At 41.4% G+C, this 27623-nt stretch overlaps 1 protein-coding gene across 4 annotated transcripts in view; it reads right to left on the reverse strand.

Annotated features, from left to right (window-relative positions):
- Positions 1 to 6439: 6439 nt before the first annotated feature.
- Positions 6440 to 27623, reverse strand: part of banp (BTG3 associated nuclear protein) — a 376487-nt gene continuing 355303 nt past the window's right edge. For all 4 annotated transcript variants that reach the window (XM_068049289.1, XM_068049288.1, XM_068049291.1 and 1 more), the window contains one exon: positions 6440 to 11191. In XM_068049289.1, the coding sequence (XP_067905390.1) occupies positions 11063 to 11191 (129 nt within the window). In that variant the 3' untranslated portion in view covers positions 6440 to 11062. The remainder of the gene's footprint in view (positions 11192 to 27623) is intronic.

A 27623-nucleotide genomic window follows, 5' to 3' on the forward strand; every position in this document is an offset into this window, starting at 1 on the left:
AAAAAAGCAAACAGTATCCTGGGCTTTATTAATAGGCTCATAGAATACTAGAGTAAGGTTATGTTGAACTTGTATATGACACTAGTTTGGTCTCAGCTGGCGTATTGCGTCCAATTCTGGGCGCTATGCTTTAGGAAGGATGTGAAGGGTTTAGAAAGGGTGCATAAAAAATTCACAAAAATGGTTCCAGGGAAAGGGAACTTCAGTTAAGAAGATAGATGGGAGAAGTTGGGACTGTTTTCCTTGGAGGAGAAGGCTGAAAGGAGATTTGATGGAGGTATTCAAAATGATGTGGAGTCTGGACAGAGTAGATAGGGAGATACTGTTCCCACTTGTGAAAGGATTGAGAACAAGAGGGCACAGATTAAAAGAAATTAGTAAAAGAAGCAAAAGCGACATGAGGAAAAACTTTTTTATGCAGTGAGTGATTAAGGTCTGGAATGCTCTGCCTGAGAGCGTGATGGAGGCAGGTTCAATCAAAGCATTCAAAAGGGAATTAGACTGTTATGTGAAAAGGAGGAATGTGCAGGGTTACAGGTAGAAAGCAGATAAGCGGCAGTAGGTGAAATGCTCATTAGCAGAGCTGGTGCAGACACACTGGGCCAAATGACCCCCTTTTGCACTGTAACAATTCTGTGATTGTGAAATCAATTTGGCTCCCACCAGAAATCAAGCATCTTAGTTCTAATTATCTATTTCTCACTGCTCGCTCAGATTGGACCCCACTGTGCGCAAGCCGGACTAAGCACTCATTCAGCCCACTACCATTTACTTCCAGTTCCATAATAGACGTTCCTAGCTTACTCCACCACTGCCAAAACCCTAATTCAAGTCTTCCTCATCTTCGGGCCTTCTCTAACGCTTCCCTTGCCAGCCTCCCGAAAACCGACTCATCCAGAACTTCACTGCCAACATCTTCTGTTTTTACTAAATTGCACTTAGCTCTGCTTGCCAATGTCCACTGGTTTCCCATCCTCCAACAGATTGACATCAAAATTCTGATTCCTATTTTTAAATTCTTCCACGGCCTTAATCCGCCTTCCTTCTACAAACTCTCAAGCAACACTCCCAGGTCACGCTCACTGCTCTCCTTTTCTCCCTGTCCCTCAAGGGCAGAGCCTTTACTCATCCTGTCCCAGCCCCCTGGTAATCTGTTCCTAAATACACAAGAATACAAGAAACCGAAGCAGGATTAGACCATATGGCCCATCCAGCCTGCTCTGCCATTCAATACCATTGTGGTTGATCTTAGGCTTCAACTCCGCTTTCCCGCTTGTCATATCCCTTGATTCCTTAAGGGAGCAAAAATCTGTCTATCTCAGCCTTATATGTATTCAACGATGGAGCATCCACAACCCTCTGGGGTAGAGAATTCCAAAGATTCACAACCCTTTGTGTGAAGTAATTTCTCCTCATCTCAGTCCTAAATGATCGGCCCCTTAACCTGAGATTGCCCCCGTGTCTTAGAGTCCCTGACCAGCGGAAGCAATCTCTCAGCGTCTACCCTATCCAGCCCCTTCACAATCTTGTAAGTTTCAATGAGATTGTCTCTCATTCTTCTAAACTTGAGAGACTATAGACCCATTTTATTCAGCCTCTCATCATAGAACAACCCCCTCATCCCAGGGACCAATTGAGTGAACCTTCGCTGTAGTGCCTCCAATGCAAGTATATCCTTTCTTAAATGTGGAGAAAAACTGCACACAGTACTCCACATGTGGTCTCACCAAAACCCTGTACAATTGTAGGAAGACTTCTTTATTCTTGTATTCCAATTTCCTTGCAATAAAGGCCAACATGTCATTTGCCTTAACGCATGGCTACCCAACCCAAACCCAACCAGACCCGACAACATGTGTCGTGTTCGGGTCGGGTCGGGTCTCCCTTCTGGGTACAGCATTCAGGCTTGGATCGGGTCGGGCTGGACGTGGACAGTGCTGCTTTGCTCCGGGAAGTAATCTTCAAATGAACATTCAGGACGTCAAGGTGGGAAACGTGCAGTCCGACTGCATGTGTCGGGTTCGGGTCGGATCAGGCATGAAAAAAAAATTAAAGGATTCGGGCCCGGGTCCCGTTCGGGTTGGCTGTTGTCGGGTCAGGCTTTATACCAGAGCCAGGCTTTAATTTGCCTTCCTAATTGCATGCTATCTTTCTGTGTTCCTTGTACAAGCACACCCAAGTCTCTTTGAACATCAACACTTACAAGTTTTACACCTTCTAAAAAATGTTCTGCTTTTCTATTCTTACGACCATTATACTCCATCTGCCATCTTGTTGCTCACTCATTTATCATGTCTATATCTCTTTGCAGCCTCTCTGCATCATCCCCACAGCTTACCTTTCCACTAACCTTTGTATCATCAGCAAACTTAGAAACATTACTCTCTGTCTCTTCATCTAAGTCATTGATATAGATTTTAAATAGATGAGGCCCCAGCACTGATCCCTGTGGCACTCTACTATTCACTGCCTTTTCCTTTGCCATTTGTCCTCTCAAAAGCCTCCTCAAAACCTACCTTTCTGACCTTGCTTTCAGTCAGCTTCCCTAACCCTCCTCCCAAATTCTTATCAGTGCCCAAACCCCACTTCCTTTGTAAAGCAACTTGGGATGTTATTTAATTGAAAGATGTTGTTGTACTTTGCCACAACTACATAGTTGCAACGTAGTAATGTAGGGAGGATTTATGCAATACACTAATCAGTTTAGCTTAGTTCCAAGTTTAACATTTACAATAAGTGTATGCTATTTGCATAGAATATGAAATTACACTGGTATATGAATTTAAGTGGAGTTGCATGCACATTGTAAATTCCTGACAATATTCAGGAAGAAAAGGTATAGATCCATTAAAAAAAGTAAAGCCTGTTGTTCAGAAAATGCAAAATTTATCATAAACCCTTGTTAGTCATCCACAAAATTATCAGTTTTGAGACGAGATTTGAAAAGTCATTGGCAAACAGGATTAAGGAGAATCCCAAGGCTTTTTATACGTATATAAAGAGCAAGAGGGTAACCAGGGAAAGGATTGGCCCACTCAAGGACAGAGGAGGGAATCTATGTGTGGAGCCAGAGGAAATGGGCGAGGTACTAAATGAGTACTTTGCATCAGTATTCACCAAAGAGAAGGACTTGGTGGATGATGAGTCTAGGGAAGGGAGTGCAGATAGTCTCAGTCATCTCATTATCAAAAAGGTGGTGTTGGGCGTCATGCAAAGCATTAAGGTAGATAAGTCCCCAGGGCCTGATGGGATCTACCCCATAATACTGAAGGAGGCAAGGGAAGAAATTGCTGGGGCCTTGACAGAAATCTCTGTATCCTCATTGGCCACAGGTGAGGTCCCAGAGGACTGGAGAATAGCCAATGTTATTCCTTTGTTTAAGAAGGGTAGCAAGGATAATCCAGGAAATTATAGGCCAGTGAGCCTTATGTCAGTGGTAGGGAAATTATTAGAGAGGATTCTTCGGGACAGGATTTACTCCCATTTGGAAACAAATGAACTTATTAGCGAGAGGCAGCATGGTTCTGTGAAGGGGAGGTCGTGTCTCACTAACTTGATTGAGTTTTTTGAGGAAGTGACGAAGATGATTGACGAAGGAAGGGCAGTGGTTGTTGTCTATATGGACTTCAGTAAAGCCTTTGACAAGGTCCCGCATGGCAGACTGGTACAAAAGGTCAAGTCACACGGGATCAGAGGTGAGCTGGCAAGATGGATACAGAACTGGCTCCGTCATAGAAGACAGAGGGTAGCAGTGGAAGGGTGCTTTTTGGAATGGAGGGATGTGACTAGTGGTGTTCCGCAGGGATCAGTGCTGGGACCTTTGCTGTTTGTAGTATATATAAATGATTTGGAGGAAAATGTAACTGGTCTGATTAGTAAGTTTGCGGACGACACAAAGGTTGGTGGAGTTGCGGATAGTGATGAGGATTGTCAGAGGATACAGCAGGATATAGATCAGTTGGAGACTTGGGCGGAGAAATGGCAGATGGAGTTTAATCCGGACAAATGTGAGGTAATGCATTTTGGAATATCTAATACAGGTGGAAAGTACACAGTAAATGGCAGAACCCTTAGAAGTATTGACAGGCAGAAAGATCTGGGCGTCCACAGATCACTGAAAGTGGCAACTCAGGTGGATAAGGTAGTCAAGAAGGCATACGGCATGCTTGCCTTCATCGGTCGGGGCATAGAGTATAAAAATTGGCAAGTCATGCTGCAGCTGTACAGAACTTTAGTTAGGCCACACTTAGAATATTGCGTGCAATTCTGGTCGCCACACTACCAGAAGGACGTGGAGTCTTTGGAGAGGGTACAGAAGAGGTTTACCAGGATGTTGCCTGGTCTGGAGGGCATTAGCTATGAGGAGAGGTTGGATAAACTCGGGTTGTTTTCACTGGAACGACGGAGGTGGAGGGGCGACATGATAGAGGTTTACAAAGTTATGAGTGGCATGAACAGAGTGGATAGTCAGAAGCTTTTTCCCAGGGTGGAAGAGTCAGTTACTAGGGGACATAGGTTTAAGGTGCGAGGGGCAAAGTTTAGAGGGGATGTGCAAGGCAAGTTCTTTACACAGAGGGTGGTGAGTGCCTGAAACTTGCCGCCGGGGGAGGTGGTGGAAGCAGGTACAATAGCGACGTTTAAGAGGCATCTTGACAAATACATGAATAGGATGGGAATAGAGGGATACGGTCCCCAGAAGTGCAGAAGGTTTTAGTTTAGACAGGCATCAAGATCGGCGCAGGCTTGGAGGGCCGAATGGCCTGTTCCTGTGCTGTACTGTTCTTTGAGATAAAATATTTAGTGTATAACATAAAACATCATTAATCAATAAATTAAGCTGTTGACATAACTAAGATGTTACATGTCATGGAAACAAGTTCTCCACTGCAGTTCAAACAATAACATATTGCGAAGAAAAACTAAGCAGACTGTGACTTCAGCCAGTTAATCACATCAACAAGCTACAAGTTAAACTAGATTGCCCTGTCAGCCAGCATAACGATTCTGCTGGCAATTAGTGTGTGTGAACCATATAGTTGTTGGTGAGTGGAAAATGCTATTTTCCACATTTTCAAATTTTAATTTATGCCCTGGAAGTAACCAATTAAAAGCGCATCTAATTTTAAAAAATTAAATTTATCACAGTTATGTACATTCTTGGATACAAGTCATATATCTTTTCCAGATATGTACATTGAGATCTTGCCTTGTTCTATGTATTTCAATAGAGCTATGTATTGATAGTTGGCAGGGTTGGTGTAATTCCTTGATACAAAGGCTGAAGACTGATCAGGGATAATGGGTCAGGTTTCTCGTTAGCCATTGGTTCTGGGTAAGATTTGGACGGCATGTACGCTATGGTTTAGTAGTAGTTTGGTACCAAGCTTCCCCATTCATCTAATAAATCAATACTTACTCAACTATAGAAATTGGGTAGAAGAGGAGATTATGGATGTTTTTTCTTGCTGTTAGAGATGGGAATTGAGCCTCCAAAATGATCAGAACACAATTTTCCAATTGCTTCTGAACAAGTTTCACATCGAGTAGCAAGATTTTGTTCACTATCTCGAGATCTAACATTATCTTAAGAAGCCTGTCCTACTTTCTTTCAAAAACACAAAAGCTCATTCAGACACGTCCCCTATCTACTCTGTACAATCTTCCATTAGAACAGCAAATACAGAAACCCCTACCTAATTCTTCAGAGTGAGATCCGAGTCCACCCGTGAACAAGAGGACTGCAGACTGGCATGTAAGCTTAGCCACGATCTTTACTTGCTGCAGAATGAGCATAGACCCACTCAAAATACATTTTGGATAATTAGCTAGCCAGTCAGAAATAAGCCCTTAACAGTTACAAATTATTATGCTTTTGGAGAAAATGGCATATTTACCTGAAAGATGCAGGAAATTGAAGTTTACTGAACAAGTCTTCAGGTCAAAACACAGAAATGTGTTTCCCAATGAAGAGGGCAAATTTGTAGTGAGATGACAAAATGAACATAGTTGGAGTATTTATCAAGAGATCTCAATTTACGTTACAGTTTCAAGTTTGGCTTGCTTATGTTTCTTCTCTATTGTGAGAATGGCAAAAGTATTTCCATCAATTCTTGTTATCGGAAAAAGAGTACTTAGCCAAAGGAAGAGTCATTCAATGGCTACAAAGTGATAGAATTGTAAGAGCACTAGAGAGGAATGAATCTGGGATGTTGATGGAGTGTCGAGTCTCATTAACTTTCGAACTTAATGATCTCTGAAGCTTTTTTAACACTGACACATTTTGAAGATTTAAGGATTATGACTGTATTGATGGTTTGAGATTTCCCTTTAGGATTAGATCCTGAAGAAATCGGCTCTTGGAGATCATTTATAAATGAGGCGCTGTAAATTTAGGAAAATATTTTTGTGCATTTTATTAAGCCTATTGGCCTAGGAACATTTTTAAAATTTTGAACTTTGGAATAATATCAACAAACAGTGCATTTTTTAAAGCTATGTAGAGATTTTTTGAACTGTTGTCTAGTTGAATTAAAAAGTAATTAGAATTCAGATTGCGAGTCATCTTCTTCCCCTTCTATTTTATACAGCTCTTGAAATAAGGTAAAACAAAGGGGTGAAAAAATTATTGCAGACCATTATCTTCATAAAATGTGAATATTAAAATCATTTGTTGTCAAGGATTCCGAAGAAATATTAACATAGTTATTCGAATTGACACAGTTTAATGTGATTAAATCCTGCTTAAATTCTGAGTTAACACATTAAATATATAGAGCTGAATTGTGAAGTCAGTGGCGAAGCAACATGCTCGCAGCTGACCTCAAAGTAAGTTGCTCACAAAGATCTGTCCAGCAATCTCTGTGGCATGGACTTCCACTTGCCCGATGTCAGTTTGAATCTGATGTCAAGTCAAGGGGATCTTCAGGCTTCCAGCAACAAGGATGTCATCAAGCAGGGTAAGCAGCCAAACACATTGAAGCATTCTCACAGACAGCAAACCAGGAAGTTGTAACCACTGAATTCCTTCATTTTTAATTCTTAAATTTTACAGATAATGAAATAAATCATTGGGGCATGACATGGGATTAAGGTCAAAGCTAAAATATCATAAACTGTAAAAAAAAACCTTTAAAAATATAGGGAATTTCTTATAATGGAAACATTTGACATTCAACAAATATAAAATTACTTATTCGGGGCCAGTAAGGCTGTTTAGCAGTAATTATGAACTTAGTACCTCATCCAACAAAGGTGTAACTTTTTCAAGAGTTTTTACAGAGGGCATAAGAGTAACCATTCTTGTCAGTTCAATGTTTAATTGCTTTCAATCTGTGGGGATTGCAACTGCGCACCTTTGGAGAAGCGAAGAATCATTGACAACTACTTCTGGATTTCCACGTTTAACTGCACACGTGCTGACTCCAAAAGTTGCTGTCAATTTCAAAGCAGTAATGATGGTAAATGCTGATCCTTTTGCCGTCATTACTATCGCAAAATCCAAATCATAATTTTAAGACATTAGTGAGTGGGAATGGAATTGGGGCAGAACTCATTTCTACTGGGCTCTGACCCTTTCTGGTCCAATTGAGCAATTCCATAGGAGGGCAGAACATTTTCCACCCACCTCCTTCCAAAGTGATATCATACTTGGAGGCAGGACTGGCAGAACTCTAAGTTCCCCTGGAATTCCCACCAGCTGTGCACACTCTACAGAAATTGCACTTGCCAAATAGGTGACCTCATTACAGAAAGGATGTAATTGCACTAGAGAGGGTACAGAAGAGATTTACGAGGATATGCTAGGGCTGGAAAATTGTAGCTATGAGGAAAAGTTGGATAGGCTGGAGTTATTCTCCTTGGAACAGAGGAGGCTGAGGGGAGATTTGATTGAGATGTACAAAATTGTGAGGGGCCTGGGTAGGGTGGATGTGAAGGGCCTATTTACCTTATCAGCAGGGTCAGTGACTAGGGGGCAAAGATTTAAAGTGATTGGTAGAAGGATTAGAAGGGAGATGAGGAAAAATGTTTTCACCCTGAGGGTGGTGGGGGTCTGGAACTCACTGCCTGAAAGGGTGGCAGAGGCGGAAAACCTGATCTCATTTAAAAGATGCCTGGATGTGCACTTGAAGTGCCGTAACCTGCAGGGCTACGGACCAAATGCTGGAAAGTGGGATGAGGCTGGGGTTTTTTTTGGCCGCCAAATGACTTCTTCCTGTGCCGTGAATGTTCTACAATTCATTGCTATTCTAAATGGTACCATACCTAAACATGAATCTAAGGAATATCAATTGCTGTTTTGAGAATGAGTCAATGAAGGAACCAATATGAGGCAATCTTTTCTCAAGTCAGCACTGAAACCAATCTACTTCTACGGAACAGATACCCCTGTAGTAATGTTACTCACGTGGGTGCCAGCTTGCCCCATTATCCAGTAACTCCATTCCCAGAATAAATGCCACAGGATGAAGCTATGAGTTTGCAATACTGCTGTGGAACTGTGGATAGGCATACTTAAAAGTATCACAGTACAAAATGTAGGTTGCTCACCTTTTTGCACAGCACTCCGCAGTTCTGAAATTGATTTAATGTGCCAAGTAACAGAACATGATTGAGCACCATGAAATGTTGGGAATCCTGACCAATACCTCACTCCACCACGTTGCTAATCTTGCCGTCAGTACTGTAATGGGAGGAAAGGAAATCCAAAGAGACATCACCTCCTCTAGATTCAACTGAAAAATGACATAGGTGGAAGCCAAAAAGCATGCTGCCTACCTTCTCAACTGTAATGAATGGCACAGAGAGATGAGAATGGATAGAAACTGAATGAAACACAGGTGACTTTATGAGCTATAGGCAGCACTGTCCAATTCTTTGAAGAAATTTGTAAATATCCTTGTAGGAGGAGGCAAAGCTCTTTCAAGGCAGCTTGAAAGTCCAGGGAGATATTCAAATAAGATATTATGTGGCTATGCAACCTGCTGACTGGGTATGAACAGCACAGTCTGTTCCTCTAGTGTTACTTGTGTATTAGTCTGGCCTGCTGGCCCCCTTCTCCTCCAACAAATACATTTTAAAGAGGGGAATCCTCATGGGGAAAACAATTGCACCTTGCCTTTCATTTTAGGGAAAATCCTCAAACAAGAGCATCTTAAAAGACTTTATAATTAAACTAGCACCTTCTAAAAATGAAGCAAAAAAAGAGCAATCAGAGGTAATGTCATAACCCTCTAGATAACAGCACAATAAATCACAGCAACTCACCTTTAAGATCCCTGCAATAGCCTTCCTCTGCTGCTGTTCTAAGCTATCCCTGTTTTATAATGGCATAAATTAAATTGGTGCATCCTGGAGTGTAATTAATGGAATTTAAGACTTGCCCATCCATGCTTTTGTTACCACCAGATTCAATTATTTCCTATGTACTAAACTAAACGGCTTCCTCTTAAAGGGTTCTTGTTACGAAGAAGCTCACCAGTATGAAAAAAAGATGCCACTGCAGCACCAGATGAGGCAGCAAGGGGCCTTTTAAGGAGTAAAAGTGCCCTGAAGACTGCATCAAGACTGCCACTAGCTGAGATCAGGGCTTTCAGCAGCTAAGTGCCAGGTAAAAATTCAAGGGAAAGGAAGCCTCTACGGGCTCTCTCCTTCCATTGGAGGGTGTTTGGGTGTTTACTTTGGTAGCCTTGCAAAGCAACAGTGTGCCAATCGATGTGGAGAATCCACCAAGGATCTGGGCTCCATCTCTGCTGCTACTTGCATGTGGCATATGAGGAAGGTGCAGCCAATGGTAGTCCCAATGAAGCTATGGAAATCCTGATCAGGACAGAAAGGAAGCAGTCAGCCTCACTGACTGAATTTACCTGGTTAAGCCCAACCAAACCATCAGAATTTTAGGACCCAAGAGGTTTTGCTAATTTTTTTAAAAATCCAATACTCTAATCTTCAAAAACTCAAGAGTTAAGTGCAATACTTGGTGACTATTTGTTCAATATTACTGATGTTAAAAATTATACATTTGGAATACTCAGATAAACACATATTTTTCTCTTTAAACTGAGTAATAACTGATCCAGTAATGAACTTTTGCAAATAACAGGGAAAATAGTAAAAAGAAATTCTTCTCTGCTTGATTTCTTAAGAAAACATGGTTTTTCATGTAGTTTTTGGTCAATTAGACATAAAAAAAGATCATAAAAGTTATTAAACTTATGTTTCCATGACTAGTGTTTTGACCATGTCCCTGCTTAATAGAATCCATGTTAAAAAGTTAAACACATTGGACTCAGTTTCTCATTGATTTAATAAGCTCTTTACAAGAATATTTCTATGGCACAAGAGTCTTTATCAAGACTGCAGAAGAGTGCAAAGCCACTATTTGTTGTTGCCTTTATGATGCAGGTTAAAAGTAACACCATATGGTACACCTAAACTAAGCAGTAAAATGTTAATTCACTTTAGCCTGAAAGAATTAACAGTACTTCACTATTCCTTTTCACAATAATTGGAACAAATCTTCTTAATTAACTGCCATATTTTCTTATCAAAATTAGTGACAAAAAAGCTTTACTGGTTCTGCCTCCAGAGTTTGCAACAGCAAATGATAATGAAAAAACAACCTCCCTGAATTCTAGTTATAATGTATACAGTTCATAAATACATCTCTTCAAAACTTCAAACAAAGCATCTGTGTAATTCAGTATTTCAAACCAAAATAGTTCAGTAGCAATGAAGACACAACTGAAGTTAAACCAGACCCTGTGAAATTACAACGAGCTAACATGTTGTTGCACAGATATATGTACTTTTCTTGTTTCACACATGGTTAACAGTTGATCCCAATGTCCACAACAGTTACATTTAATTTGATACAGGAAACAAATTCTTCAAATGATTTCAAAGTCTTTTTATGTTTCTCAACAGAGCACATAAATGCTTAATTATTTTGTAATGCGAGGAGCTTCAGGTTTGGCTGCGATAATGTGTGGCCTGCAACTTGGTTGTAGCTTGTTTTGAACAGGCTGGTTTTTTTTCTCCCTATTATAGTTCTGTTCATTTAGTTTTAACTGCTGACAGTATTGACTGGCATTTGGATTTGAACAACTTCTCCATTTTCTCCTTGTTGAATCTGAATTGCTCCATGTTCAATTTGCATTTCCGGCTGAATTGTGGCTGCAAGAGTTTCTGTTCCCTAAATAAAAACAGAAAAATTGCAAATTACGAAATCAAATTCTTCATGAAACAGTTCCCCCCAAAAATGAGGTATACATTCTTTCTTTTCTGTTTAACTGTATATGTATTTCCTTACAGTTTTCTATTTTATCTGTTTTTGCTAGTTTTCTTTTTGTTAAATTTAGTTACCTTTCCTCATTATTTCCTTGCATATTTCATAAATATTTAAAGGAAACTGATATGTTTATGATAGATAGTGGGATCCATTTCACAAGAGACAAATTTAGGAGGAATGAAAGTTATAAAATACATACGAACATACGAATTAGGAGCAGGAGGAGGTCATTTGGTTCCTCAAGCCTGTTCTGCCGCCATTCAATAAGATCAAGGCTGATCTGTTTGTGTTTCGAATTCCACATTCCCATATACCCCAGATAACCTTTGATTCCCTTGCCTAAGAATCTATCTACCTTCACGTTAAAAATATTCAATGACCACACCTCCATCACCTTCTGAGGCATAGCGTTCCAAAGCTGCATAACCGACAGAGAAAAATTTCTCCTCATCTCTGTCCTAAAAGGGCGACCCCTAATTTTAAAACAGTGCCTCCTAGTTCTGGACTCACCCACAAGAGGAAACATGCTCTCCACATCCACCTTGTCAAGACCGTTCAGAATCTTATACACTTCAATCAAGTGGCTAACAAAGGAAGTTAAGAATCGAATAATATTAAAAGAAAAGGCCTGTAAAGTTGCCAGAAATAGGAGTAAATCTGAGGATTGGGAGGATTTTAGAATACAGCAAAGGAGGGCCAAGAAACTGATAAAGAAAGGGAGAATAGAATATGAATGTAAACTAGCAAAAAATATAAAAACAGACTGTAAAAGCTTCTATAGGTACGTAAAAAGGAAACGTTTAGCTGAGACAAATGTGGGTCCAGTACAGGCAGAGTCAGGAGAATTTATAATGGGGAATAGAGAAATGGCAGAGAAGCTAAATGATTATTTTGTGTCTGTCTTCACTTAGGAAGATACAAGAAATCTCCCAGAATTAGAGATCCAAGAGATTGGGGGAATGAGGAATTGAAGGAAATTAGTATTAGTAAGAAGGTTGTATTGGAGAAATTAATGGGGCTGAAGGTTGCTAAGTCCCCAGGACCTGATATTCTACAACCCTGAGTGTTGAAAAAGGTAGCAGTGGAGATAGTGGATGTAAAATTCTATAGATTCTGGAATGGTTCCTGTAGACTGGAAAGTAGTCAATGTCACCCCACTATTTAAGGAGGGAGGGAGAGAGAAAACAGGGAACTGCAGACCTGTCAGCCTTACATCAGTAGTAGGGAAATGTTAGAATCTATTCTAAAGGATGTGATAAATGGACACTTGGATAATAATGATCTGATTGGGCATAGTCAACATGGATTTATGAATGGGAAATCATGTTTGACAAACCTGTTGGACATTTTTGAGGATTTTACTGACAGAATTGATAAAGGGGATTCGGTGGACGTAGTATACTTGGATTTTCAGAAGGCTTTTGATAAAGTTCCCCACATGAGGTTGGTCAGCAAAATTAAAGCACATGGGATAGGAGGTAATATACTGACATGGATTAAGGATTGGTTATCAGACAGAAAACAGAGAGTAGGAATAAACAGATCATTCTCGCATTGGCAGGCTGTGACTAGTGGGGTACCGCAAGTATCAGTACTTGGGCCCCAGCTGTTCACAATATATATCAATGTTTTGCAGTGTGGGGACCAAATGTAATATTTCCAAGTTCACAGATAACACAAAACTAGGTGGGAATGTGTGTTGTGAGGAAGATGCAAAGCAGCTTCATGGGGATCTGGACAGATGAGTGAGTGGGCAAGAATGTGGCAGATGAAATATAATGTGGAAAAATGTGAGGTTATCCACTTTGGTAGGCGGAACAGATGTCGAGAGTATTTCTTAAATGGTAAGAGATTAGAAAGCATAGATGTACATAGGGACCTGGGTGTCCTTGTCAATAAGTCACAGAAAGCTAACATGCAGGTTCAGCAAGCAATTAGGAAGGCTAATGCTGTGTTAGCCTTTATTGCAAGAGGATTTGAGTACAGGAGTAGTGAAGTCTTGCTTCAATTGTATAGGACCTTGGTTAGACCGTACCTGGAGTACAGTGTGCAGTTTTGATCCCATTACCTTAGGAAGGATATTATTGCCATTGAGGGAGTACAACGAATGTTCACCAGACTTGTACACAGGATGGCAGGACTGTCCTATGAAGAGAGATTGGGGAAACTGGGCCGGTATTCTCTATAGTTTCGAAGAATGAGAGGTGATCTCATTGAAACCTACAAAATACTTAAAGGTAGATGCAGCTAAGATGTTTCCTCTGGTTGGGAAGTCTAGAACCAGAGGACACAATTTCAAAATAAGGGGGAAGCCACTTAGGACAGAGATGAGGAGAAATGTCTTTACTGAGAGGGTTGTGAATATTTGGAATTCATTACCCCAGAGGGCTGTGGAAGCTCAGTCATTGAGTATGTTGAAAGTAGAGATTGACAGTTTTCTAAATACCAATGACATAAAGGGATATGGTGGGAAAAAGGCACTGAAGTGGATGATCAGACATTGAAGGGTGGAGAAGGCTTGATGGGCTGAATGGCCTACTCCTGTTCCTATGTCTCCCCTCACTCTTCTAAACACCAGTGAAAATAACCCCAGTCTGTCCAACCTTTCCTCATAAGACAACCTGCTCATTCTAGATATTAAACTAGTAAACCTCCTCTTAACCGGCTCCAACGCATTTACATCCTTCCTTAAATAAGGAGACCAAAACTGCATACAGTATTCGAGATGTGGTCTCACCAATGCCCTGTATATCTGAAGGATAACATCCTTACTTTTATTTTCAATTCCTCTCGTAATAAAGGATAGCATTCCATTAGCCTTCTTTATTACTTGCTGTACCTGCATACTAACTTTTTGTGACTCATGCACTGGAACACCTAGATCTCTCTGAACCCTGGAATTTTGCAGTCGATCTGCATTTAAGTAATACTCTGCTTTTTTATTTTTTCTGCCAAAGTGAACAACTTCACATTTTCCCACATTATACTCCATGTGCCAGATTTTTGCAAACTCACTCAACTTATCTATATTGGTCTGCAACCTCCTTATGTCCTCTTCACAACATACTTTCCTACCTATCTTTGTGTCATATGCAAATTTAGCTACAATGCCATCACTCCGCTCATCTAAGTCATTGATATAAATTGTAAAAAGTTGAGGCCCCAGCAAAGACCCCTACTGGACTCCACTCGTCACACCCTGCCAATCAGAAAAGGACCCATTTGTGCATATTCTCTGTTTTCTGCCAGCCAGACAATCTTCTATCCATGCTAGTATGTTACCCTCTACACCATGAGCTCCTACTTTGCACAATAACCTTTTATGTGGCACCTTGTCAAATGCCTTCTGGAAATCCAAGTACAGTAAGTCACCAGGTTCCCCTTTATCCACAGTGTATGTTACTCCTCGAAAGAACTCCAATAAATTGATTAAACATGATTTCCCTTTCACAAATCCATGTTGATTATTTCTGATTACCTTTTGTTTTTCCAAGTGCCCAGCTATAGCCTCCTTAATGATCGATTCTAAGATCTTCCCCATGACAGACTTCAAGCTAACTAGCCTATAGTTATCTGTTTCCTGCCTCCCCCCTTCTTGAATAGAGGGGTTATATTTGCTACTTTCCAGTCTGATGGAACCTTTTCAGAATCTAGCGAATTTTGAAAATTAACACCAACACATCCACTACCTCATTAGACACCTCTTTTAGGACTCTAGGATGAAGTCCATCAGAACCTGGGGACTTTTCAGCCCGCAGCTCCATCAGTTTGCTCAGTACCACCTCCCTGGTGATTGTAATTTCACCAAGTTCCTCTCTTCCTTCCACCTCCTGATTTACAGCTATAATAGGAAGTAATACAAATAGAACACCTTCAGTTCTTAACATACAGCACAATACCTTGAGAATCCTGGTGTAGTATGTGTAAAATGTAACCATCTCAAGCTTCTGCACGTCAGAATTATTTATGTAATGTGTATACATAAAATATGTACTATACATTCCGTAGGTGGATCACATGGTACTGAGACATGCCTAAGTTGCATTATACATCTCCTGAGTGATCGAGAACGATTATTGCTGATTCAAGAGGTAGAGTTAAAATTGTTGAGGCACGTTCAAATTCAGTCTTCGAAAAAATTAAATTAAATGTGCAACCTCATTGGCTGAACAGTGTTGTCTGGGGCCCTTAAACATTTAAAGACACTGGATTCAAATACTACAAATTTATATGAGTCTTGATTCCAGCAACTATTCCCACTGTTACTCTCCAGTGCTAACCAAGCTGGAATTTGTAGGCTTAGTGGGAAGACATCTCAGTTGCATGGAGTTAGTGGGCATTTATGCCATGACAGACACATCTTAGGGACCCGCCACCCAACACTGCCTACTTGCAACCAAGGGGGAAGGTGCTCAGTGCCTTCAGCCTCCAGGGAAACAAAGTCTGAGCCTCCTTCAGTCCCGTTTGAAAGCAGACTGACAATGGCAAATATTTCAAAGAATCTTACTAGACACTCAACGGGGCCCGCTGGAAGTTGGGACAAATCATTTCACTTGGCATAACAGCCTTCAAACATATAACAGGTCCCACTGAGCCCTGATGAAGTGGGAAAGTCCAGCATAGGGCTTGTCTGCCATCAGCCCCGTGCCCTCCATATCTTGTTTCAGAAGCTATGCCTGCAAATAAAACCACTGAAAATCCTGTAAGGCTGGGGGGAGCTGGCATATCTGGGACCTGGTGTACCTTGGGCTTCAGGGAGCTTCTGGCTGTTCATCTCGACTCCAGAGTTATGGAAGGTGTCTGGAATAATGGCTTAGATAAATGCAGCATCACCATGTTTTCATTTGTATATTATAAAACCTTAAATTTTCCTTTTATTAATAAAAAAGGCTTTCAGTCCATCAATGAAGATCACAGAATCGTTACAGCACAGAAGGCAGACACTTGGCCCATCATGTTGACAGCAGCTCTCCGAATGTGCAATTCACTTAGTGCCATTCCCCCGCCTTCTCCCCATAATCCTACACATTCTTTTCAGAAACCATCTAATTCCCTTGTTAATGCCTTAATTGAACCTGCCTCCACCACAATCTCTGGCAGTACATTCCAAATCATGACCACTTTTTGCATGAAAATTTTTTCCTCGTGTCGCCATTGCTTCTTTTGCCAATTACCTTAAATCTGAGCCCTCCCGTTCTTGATCCTTTATTTCTAAACTGATTGGATAGAAACGATTTTTAAATCGCTAGGCTCGAGAGAAAAGTGGAAGATTGGAAAAATGGAAATACATTTACTGAGGCAACCGTCTGCTTAGGATTGTAATATCAAGATTCATTTACACTTGAAGAACTACTTGGCTGACATCTGAAGAAGTAAAGTATAAAGGGCCAGTTGAATGTAGGATTCAGCCTCGACAGAAGTAAATTTAAAATAGCTGAAATTTTACTAACTGTATTATACTTGGACTTCAATTTATTTCTTTTTAGCTGTTATTAAAAATCATTTAAACTTGCTTATGTTGTGAGTTACTGGATTGAACTATTGATAGGCAATTAATTGATTAAGTAGGTGGCACGATTGGCTGTTCTCTGATTGACAGGTTCTTCCTGTGGTGCTTGGGCTATTGTGTAAATTTGCTCTGGCAGTTGGACTCCTAGGTCAGTTAACAAAGTATAAATGTGAGTTTACTAGTGGGAGCAGCAAGAGACCAGTGGAGTGCAAAGAGTTAGTTGACGGTAGAGGTCAGCCTCAGCTGAGTTAAGGAAGCTGACAATAAGTAGAAGGAAAATAATTCTTCCTCGTGGACTATGATGATGGTGACTTTGATGAGGTGCAAGAGAAGGATGCTGAGGACAAGGGCGAACAAGAATCCCAACAGCAAGACCCTCCCCACTGTTGGAGAGCCAGAATCCCCTCAATCCCATGCCTTGCATCACTTGCTGTAAGTGATCTGACACACCAAAACACCAGCTTCACCTAGTGGAATTAAATAGTGTTATCAAGGATTCTGCATCAGGTGATTCAGACGACACAAGCGGCAGGGGACTGGGTGAAGATGTGCAACCTTATCATAACAATCATAGAAAGTTTAAGGCACAGAAAGAGGCCACTTGGCCCATCGTGTCTGTGCTGACCGAAAAATGATCCACCTATTCTAATCTCACCTTTCAGCATTTGGTCCGTAGCCCTGCAGATTACTTGAGGTGCATATCCAGACTCCTTTTGAATGAGTTTAGGGTTTCTGCCTCAACCACCCTTTCAGGCAGTGAGTTCCAGACGCCCCCACCACCCTCTGGGTGAAAAGGTTTTTCCTTATCTCCCCTCTAATTTTTCAATCAAGCACGTTAAATTAATGCCCTCGAGTCGCTGACCTTTCTGTTAAGGTGAATAGGCCCTTCACCTCCACTCTATCAAGGCCCCTCACAATTTTGTACATTTCAATCAGATCTCCCCTCAGCCTTCTCTGTTCCAAGAACAACAACCCCAGCCTAACCAATCATTCCTCATAGCCGCATTTTTCCAGTCCTGGCAATATCCTCGTAAATCTTCTCTGTACCCTCTCTTGTTCAATTACATCCTTTCTGTAATGAGGTGACCACAACTGCACACAGCACTCAATTATGGCCTAACCAATGAGTTATACAGTTCTAGCAGTTCCTGCTCATATTCTATACCTCAGCTAATAAAGGAAAGGATTCCATATGCCTTCTTAACCACCTTATCATCCTGTCCTGCTACCTTCAGGGACCTGTGGACATTCAATCCAAGGTCCCTCACTTTCTCTACATTTCTCAGTATTTTCCCATTAATCGTGTATCCCTTTGCCTTATTTGACCTCCCCAAATGCATCACCTCACACTTCTCGAGGTTGAATTCCATTTGCCACCCGTCAACAATTACCCTTTCCTGCCACTGAGCCAATTTTGTATCCACCTTGCTCATTTCCCTGGATCCCATGGGATTTTTTTTTTTTTTACCAGTCTGCCATGTGGGACCCTGTCAAAAGCCTTACTAAATTGTATGTAGACCACATCAACTACCCTCACCTATCTTCATCGTTACTTCTTCAAAAAATTTGATCAAGTTGGTCAAACACGATCTTCCCTCAACAAATCCATGCTGACTATCTTTGATTAACCTGTGCCTTTCTAAGTGACAGTTTATCCTGTGTCTCAGAATAGATTCCAATAATTTGCCCATTACTGGGGTTAGACTGACTGCCCTGTAATTATTCAGTCTATCCCTTGCTCCCCTTTTAAACAGAGGTACAACGTTAGCAGTTCTCCAACCCTCCGGCACCACACCTGTATCCAGTGAGGACTGGAAAATGATGGTATTTCCTCTCTTGCTTCTTTTAACAGCCCAGGGTACATTTCATCCGGCCCTGGTGATTTATCAAATTTCAAGGACGCTAATCTCATTAATACTTCCTCGCTTCCTAAGTGTATCACATCCAAAAGTTCACACTCCTCCTCCTTAACTACATTATCTGCATCGTCCCCCTCTTTTGTGAAGACTGACGCAAAGTATTCATTAAGAACAAGCCCAACATCTTCCGCCTCTACACATAGGTTACCTTTTTGGTCTTTTATGGGCCCTACTCTCTCCTTAGTTATCCTATTACTCTTAATATATTCATCTTTGGGTTCACCTTGATTTTGCTTGCCAATATTCTTTCCTGCCCTCTCTTTGCTTTCCTAATTTCCTTTTTGATTGCACCTCTCCACTTTGTATACTCCTCTCAGCTTTCTGTAGTATTCTGTCGGACATAAGCTTTCCTTTTCTGCCAATCTTACCCTGCAAGTTCCTTGACATCCATGGGACTCTAGATTTGGCTGTCTCACCCTTTTTCTTTGTGGTAACATGTTTACTCTGAACCCCATGAATCTCCCCCTTGAATGCCTCACACTGCACTGACACTGATTTAACTACAAATAGCTGTTTCCAGTCCACTTTCGCTAAATCATTCCTCAGTTTAGTAAAATTGGCCTTTCCCCAATTGAGAACTCTAACTCCTTTTCTTTCTCTGTCCTTTTCCATAATTATGTTAAAACTGACTGAATTATGATCACTACCACCAAAATGCTTTCCCACCGCCACTCCTCCCACATGCCCATTTTTATTTCCTAAAACAAAATCTAAAACTGTGCCCTCTCTTGTTGGACTTGCTACATACTGGCCAAAAAAGTTCTCCTGAATGCACCTCAAGAATTCTGCTCCCTCCATTCCTTTCACACTAAAACTATCCCAGTTAATATTGGGGTAGTTAAAATCCCCTACTATTGCTGACCTATTGTTCTTGCACATCTCAGACATTTGCCTACTTATCTGCTCTTCTATCTCCCTCTGACTGTTTTTGGGGAGGGGGGGTCTCTTGTCCACTCCGAACAATGTGATTGCCCCTTTTTTGTTCCTTACCTCAATCCATGCGGCCTCATTTGATGAATCTTCCAATATATCATCCCTCCTCACAGCTGTAATAGTTTCTTTGACCAAAATTGCTACTCCCCCTCCTTTCTTATCCCCCTCCCTATTACGTCTGAAAACCCTGTAACCAGGTACATTGAGCTGCCATTATTGTCCCTCCTTAAGCCATGTTTCTGTAATAGCTATGATATCATACTACACATGTCTATCTGTGCCCTCAGCTCATCTGTTTTATTTGCTATACTCCTTGCATTGAAACAGATAACCTTGAGCACTGCCAAACTGTTTTTTTTATTTTCTAACTTTTGTTTCCTCTATCTTCCAGACTCATCTATTAATTTTCCGCCTTCCATTTTCATTTCTGATTTTGTCCCTGCTGAGTCGACCCTCAGGTCCCCACCCCCCTGCCAAACTAGTTTAAACCCTCCCCAACAGCAGTAGCAAAATGTCCCACAAGGAACTCAGTCCCAGCTCTGTTCAGGTGCAACCCTCCAGCCTGCGCATGGCCCATCTCACCCAATGTCCCAGGAATCTGAAGCCCTCCCTCCTGCACCATCTTTCCAGCCATGCATTCATCTGACTTATCCTTCTATTTCTATACTCTTCACTTGCACGTGGCACTGGGAGTAATCCGGAGAGGACTACTTTTGAGGTCCTGCTTGCTAATTTCTTACCTAGCTCCCTAAATTCTGGCTGCAGGACCACATCCCTTTTTTTTCTACTGTCATGATCCTGTCTTTTTTTTCTCTCTGGGAAATATGTGGTGTGTCTTTAAGACAGCAAAGGGTCGGTACTACTTTAAGAACCAGAAAGCCTCAGGAGTTGGAGAAAGTGCATTTTGGTTGCCGTTGGATACAAGCATATGGAGAGGGAACCAACCAGCTTCAAAGAATGCATCCTGGTTACTTGGCAACAGTCATTCAGGGACCGAGGAGCAGATAGGCAATGTTGTAATTATTTTTTGAACTGGCTTTTTAGTTGAAGACAGTCTGTTCTAACAGAACACAGACAGCTGGTGTTAGCACCTGAAAGAAGAGCTCTCAGCCATTTAAACTGAAGGAACAGAATTTTGTCTGTTCAATTATTATCTCTCAAAATTCTAAAAAAAAGTCAAGCCAAAACAGAAATCTCTGATAATTTAAACTGAAGGAAGGGAAGTTAGGCTGTGACAATCTTTTATCCCTCAAAAACTCTAAAGTCAGATTGATTCTATTGAAAGTGTTAGCAAGTTATTAATTTGTTGAAATCCATTGCTGGAGAAGGAAAGCATCACTTACTGCTGGAATTAGACTACGGACTGTTCTACTGTGGAAGAACCTTTTTTTCTCTATCGGACGGCTGTGAGGACTTCAAACAACATTGGACTGTAAATTTGCAAGGACTCTATTTTTTTCCATTTTAAATGTTGTTTATATCTTCATAGTGTTTAAGAATTTAGTTTTTCTAATTAAACAGTTAATTTGTTGTTTTAAAGACACCAGGTTTGGTTAGCCTCATTCGGGGGTTAATAGATGGTACAATTTGGCTGGGTTTTTCTTTAATTTGGAAAGTTTAAGATGAGATATTAGACGATCTGCGGAGGGATGGGATTGAATTAACAGTGCGTTTCTCCCACCACAATCAGAAGCATATATTTTGATTGGGGCTTTGACTGGAGCGGTCGGTCATTAACACTACCTCTTTTGTTGGTTCCGATGTGGACCATGACTGCTGGCTGTTCACCCTCCCCCTTCAGGATGCTCTGCAGCCGCTCAGTGATATCCTTGGCCCTGGCACCAGGGAGGCAACACACCTTCCTGGATTCACGTCTGCGGCCACAGAAATGCCTGTCTGTTCCCCTGACTATAGAATCTCCTATCACTACGGCTCTTCCAGTCTTCCCTGTACCCCACTGTGCAGCTGAGCCACCCATTGTGCCATGGACTTGGCTCTGGCTGCACTCCCCAGGTGGAGCCTCACTTTCCTCCATATTCTGAACTGAATACCTGTTGGAGATTGAGATGCACTCAGGGGTTTCCTGCACTACCTGCCTGATTCTTTTTGACTTCCTGGTGGTCACCCATTCCCTCTCTCCCTGCATACTCTTAAGCTGTGGAGTGACCACATCTTAAACGTGCTATCCACGTAGCTCTCATTCTCACGAATGCACCGTAGTGTCGCCAGCTGCCGCTCAAGCTCCAAAGCCCGGAGCTCAAGCTGCCGCAATTGACAACACTTCCTGCACAAATGGTTCTCCAGGATATGGGAAGCATCCTGGAGCTCCCACATAGCACAGGAGGTGCATTCTTGAGGTTAAAGCACCCCTGCCATTCCTTTATTTCTTAGTTGACCCTTTGTTACTGCTAAAAAAAACCTTACCAATATTACAACACTTTAGAATTAATAAACTTAACTCGTACTGATAAATCAGACTAAAAAATACAGTTCACTACTTAAAATAAAGCTTTCTCAAAAAAAATGCACCAGCTACTCACTTGTTCCTTGTTATTAATACTTCATTTTTACTTTTTTTTTTAGTCTGCCAGTTGTTAGGATGCTATAACCCAGCTATTTACAGATGCACCCTAACAGTAGTGCACTAATCCAGCTATTTATAGATACTCCCTCACAGCAGTTACTCACCACCCAATCACCTTGCAGCTTTCCTGTGATGTCACTGTTCACTTTCTTTTCAAACTCAGGGCGTGCCTGGACTCCTCTCCGCTGCTCTCCTGGAAGGTAAGTGCTGTAGGCCGCGATCCTCGGGCTGTATTTATCAGCTCCCCGCTCCATGTTCTTCCCGCAGGTCTGCTTCTCTCCCGGAAGGTAAGACCTTCTCAGTGAAAGTCAAGTGAAAAACTGCCTATGGCTGCCGATTCATGACACTTGCTTGAAAAGAAGAATGTTGGAGGAATATCGCACCTACATGCTGCCTCTGAGATCAGTCTCCGAGAATGTACAGCAAAATACAGGTCTGACTCTGGATGACTCTGTCAGCCGTGGCTCAGCAGGTAGCACTCTCATCTTTGAGTCACAAGTTTCCAGGTTCAAGTTCCACTCCAGGACTCGAGTACATGGTCAAGACTGATGGCACTGCTGGAGGTGCCATCTTTTGGATGAGACATTAAACCGAAGTCCCATCCGCCTGCTGAGGTGGATTTAAAAGATCACAAAGCACTATTTCAAAGAAGAGCAGGGGAGTTATCCCCGGTGTCCTGGCTAATATTTATACCTCAATCAATATCACAAAAAAAAGATTATCACATTGCTGTTTATGGGACTTTTATTGGCTGCTGCGTTTCCTACATCACAACAGTAACTAAACTTCAAAAGTACTTCATTAGCTGTAAAGCGATTTGAGACATCCAGTGGTTGTGAAAGGAATGATAGAAATGCAAGACTTTCTTTTTGCACAGCTCTCATTTATGAGAGCAGAGGAAAGCTTTTCTTCATTGCTGGTATCAATAGAACATATGACAGCTTCACTAGATCCTGCAATTAAATACTGGGAAGACCAAAGCCATTATCTTTGCTCCCTGCTACAAACTTCATTCCCTAGCTACAACTCCATCCCTCCCCTTGGCAACTGTCTGAGGCTGAACCAGACTGTTTGCAACCTTGGTGGCATATTTGACCCCGAGATGAGCTTCTGACCACATATACGCAACATCACTAAGACTGCCTGTTTCCACCTGCGTAACATCGCCTGACTCCACCCCTGCCTCAACTCATTTGCCGCTGAAGCCCTCATTCATGCCTTTATTACGTCTAGACTTGGCTACACCAATGCACTCCTGACCAGCCTCCACAAACCTGAGGTCATTCAAAACTCTGCTGCCCATGTCCTTATTCGCGATAAGTCCTGTTCACCCACTACGCCTGTACTTGCTGACCTACATTGCTCCCATCAAGCAATGTCTCGTTTTTAAAATTCTCATCCTTGTTTTCAGTCTTTTAAACTTAAATAAGGCCAACTATGTGGGCAAGAAAGCTGAGCGAGCTGAAGTGAACTGGGTTACTAGGCTAGGAAACAGATCAATAGAGAAGCAGTGGCAGACATTTAAGGGATATTTCAGAATATTCAGAATCAGTATATTTCTACTATAAAGAAAAAATCTCAGGGGAGGACCCACCATTCGTAGTTAACTAAAGAAGTTAAGGAAAGCAACAAACTTAAGAAAAAAGTATATAATTGTGCAAAGATGAGCGGCAGGTCAGATGATTGGTCAGAATATCAAGAATGGCAGAGAATGACTAAAAGGTTAATCAGGAGAAAAAAAGAGTACGAGAGGAAGCTAGCTAGAAATATAAAACTGGATAGCAAGAGTTTCTATAGGTTTTTAAAAAGGAAAAGAGTAAGTAAGGTGAGTGTTGGTCCTCTAGAGAGTGAGAATGGGGAGTTATTAGTAGATAATAAGGAAATAGCGGACAAAATGAACAAACATTTTGCTTTTGTCTTCACGATAGACGATACAAAAAACATTCCAGTAATAGCTGTAAATCAGGAGGTGGAAGGAAGAGAGGAATTTGGTGAAATTACAATCACCAGGGAGGTGGTACTGAGCAAACTGATGGAGCTGCGGGCTGAAAAGTCCCCAGGTTTTGATGGACTTCATCCTAGAGTCCTAAAAGAGGTGGCTAATGAGGTAGTGGATGTGTTGGTGTTAATTTTTCAAAATTCGCTAGATTCTGGAAAGGTGCTATCAGACTGGAAAGTAGCAAATATAACTCCCTTATTCAGGAAGGGTAGGAGGCAGAAAACAGGTAACTATAGACCAGTTAGTTTGACGTCTGTCGTGGGGAAGGTGTTGGAATCCATCATTAAAAAGTTTATAGCTGGGCACTTAGAAATACTCAAGGTAATCGGGAATAGTCAGCATGGTTTTGTGAAAGGGAAATCATGTTTAACCAATTTATTGAAGTTCTCTGAAGGAGTAACATGCACTATGGATAATGGGGAGCCTATTGACTTACTGTACTTGGATTTCCAGAAGGCATTTGACAAGATGCCACATAAAAGGTTATTGTGCAAAGTAGGAGCTCATGGTGTAGAGGGTAACATACTAGCATGGATAGAAGATTGTCTGGCTGGCAGAAAACAGAGAATATGCATAAATAGGCCCTTTTCTGATTAGCAGGATGTGAAGAGTGGAGTCCCCAGCGGTCTGTGCTGGGGCTTCAATTTTATACAATTTATATCAATGACTTAGATGAGGGAAGCGATGGCATGGCAGCTAAATTTGCATATGACACAAAGATAGGTAGGAAAAGTATGTTGTGAAGAGGACGTGTGGAGGCTGCATATAGATAGATTGAGTGAGTGGGCAAAAATCTTGCAGATGGAGTATAATGTGGGAAAATGTGAAGTTGTTCATTTTGGCAAGAAGAATAAAAAAGCAGAGTATTACTTAAACGGAGAATGACTGCAGAATTCCGGGATACAGAGTGATCTAGGTGTTCTAGTGCATGAGTCACAAAACGTTAGTATGCAGGTACAGTAAGTAATAAATAAGGCTTATGGAATGCTATCCTTTATTATGAGAGGAATTGAAAATAAAAGAATGCTATGCTTCAGTTATACAGGACATTGGTGAGACCACATCTCAAATATTGTGTGCAGATTTGGTCTCCTTATTTAAGGAAGGATGTAAATGTGTTGAAGGCAGTTCAGAGGAGGTTTACTAGTTTAATATCTGGAATGAGCGGGTTGTCTTATGAGGAAAGGTTGGACAGACTGGGCTTGTTTTCACCTGAGTTTAGAAGAGTGAGGGGACACTTGATTGAAGTGTATAAGATCCTGAACGGTCTTGACAAGGTGGATGTGGAAAGGATGTTTCCTCTTGTGGGCGGGTCCAGGACTAGGGGGTACTGTTTTAAAATTAGGGGTCACCCTTTTAGAACAGAGATGAGGAGAAATGTTTTTCTCTCAGAGGACTGAGAGACTTTGGAACTGTCTGCCTCAGAAGATGGTGGAGGCGGGGTCATTGAATATTTTTAAGATGGAGGTAGATAGATTCTTGTTAGGCAAGGGAATTAAAGGTTATCGGGGGTAGATGGGAGTGTGGAATTTGAAACACAAACAGATCAGCCATGATGTTATTGAATGGCGGAGCAGGCTCGAGGGGCTTAATGGCTTACTTCTGCTCCTAATTCAGAAGTTCGTTTGTATGTTCGTAGTCCCTCCATGACCTCTTATTATGACCTCCTGAGCAGCCCCAACTTTAATTGCTCCACACTGGTGGATGTGCCTTCAGCTGCCTAGACCCTAAGCTCTGGAATTCCCTCCCTAAACTTCTCCACCTTTCTAACTCACTTTCCTCCTTTAACACACTCCTTAAAACCTACCTTTTTGACTAAGCTTTTGGCCATCTGCCTAAATCATCTTTTTTGGCTTTGTGTCACGTTTTGCTTTGTAACACTCCTTAGAAGCACCTTGGAACATTTTATTACATTAAAGGTGATATATAAACACAAATTGTTGGTGTTGCCCTATGACACTGTTGTTTTGCTGTCTTGCCAAACTGAATGATCTCCCCAACATTTGTATGTCACAACAAACGAAACAAGATGGTGATTCTAAATTTGGGATTCACCTTTCTAAAAGGTAACACTTTTTGCCTTGTTATCATGGATATGTTTTTAAAGAAACAGAATTTATGTTCTAATATAAAATAAAACAGAAAATGCTGGAAATACTCAGCAGGTCTGGCAACATCTGTGGAGACAGAAACAGAGATAACATTTCAAGGTCTGTGACCTTTCATCAGAACTGACAAAAGTTAGAAATGTAATAGGCTTTGAGCAAGTGAAAAGGGGCGGGGGGGGGGGGGGGGGGGGGAGAAGAAGAACAAAAGGGAAGGTGTGTGATAGGGAAGAGGGCAGAATCATAGAATTGTTACAGCGCAGGAGGAGGCCAATCGGCCCATCATGTCTGTACCGGCTCTCTCCTAATGAGCATTTCACCTAGTGCCACTCCCCACCTTATCCCTGTAATTCTGCACATTTTTCCTTTTCATATAACTGTCTAGTTCCCTTTTGCATGCTTCAAGTGAACCTGCCTCCACCACTCTGAGGCAGTGCATTCCAGACTTTAACCACACGCTGCGTGAAAAAGTTTTCCCTCAAGTTACTTTTGCTTCTTTTACCAATTACTTTAAAGCTGTGCCCGCTCGTTCTCGATCCTTTTACAATTGGGAACAGTTTCTCCCTATCCACTCTGTCCAGACCTCTCATGATTTTGAATACCTCTATCAAATCTCCTCTCAGCCTTCTCTTCTCCAAGGAAAAAACAGTCCCAACTTCTCCAATTTATCTTCGTAACTGAAGTTCCTCATCCCTGGAATCATTCTCGTGAATCTTTTCTGCACTCTCTCAAACACCTTCACATAAGTCCTAAAGCGCAGCACAAAGAACTGTACACAATACTCCAGGTGAGGCCGAACTAGTATCTTATATAGTTTCCACTACAAATCATTAAAATGAACAGTAACTCCAAAATCAGACCATGCCATTGGAGGAGTTTATACCACACCCCTAGTTTAAAAGTATTTGAGTGTCATTTTGGAACCTAAAAGTTACACAAGGTTGTTGTTGTTTTAAATGCTTCAGTCTCTCTCCTGGTGTTGAGGTCAATCTGGAGCCAGACAGTATAAAGGCGGCACCAGCTGGGTTAGAGCCAATAAACTCAAATCAGTGGTTAGAAGTGATTAAATGACAAAGATGCCATGGAGCAAAATCAAAGGGAGTGCTAATAGTTGTGTTAAAAGACAAAGCATTAGTCCAGAGAGCGTGTTAATGGCAGAATAATGAATAGCTCTGTACAAAAACAAAAACAAGAAAAACAAGTTTAAAACAGGATCACGGTTAAAAAATAAAATTTAAAAAAGGCAGTCATGCTCTGAAATTGTTGAACTCAATGTTAGGTCCAGAA

Source organism: Heterodontus francisci, chromosome 17 (genome assembly GCF_036365525.1).
Source record: "Heterodontus francisci isolate sHetFra1 chromosome 17, sHetFra1.hap1, whole genome shotgun sequence".
Classification (NCBI taxonomy): Eukaryota; Metazoa; Chordata; class Chondrichthyes; order Heterodontiformes; family Heterodontidae; genus Heterodontus; species Heterodontus francisci.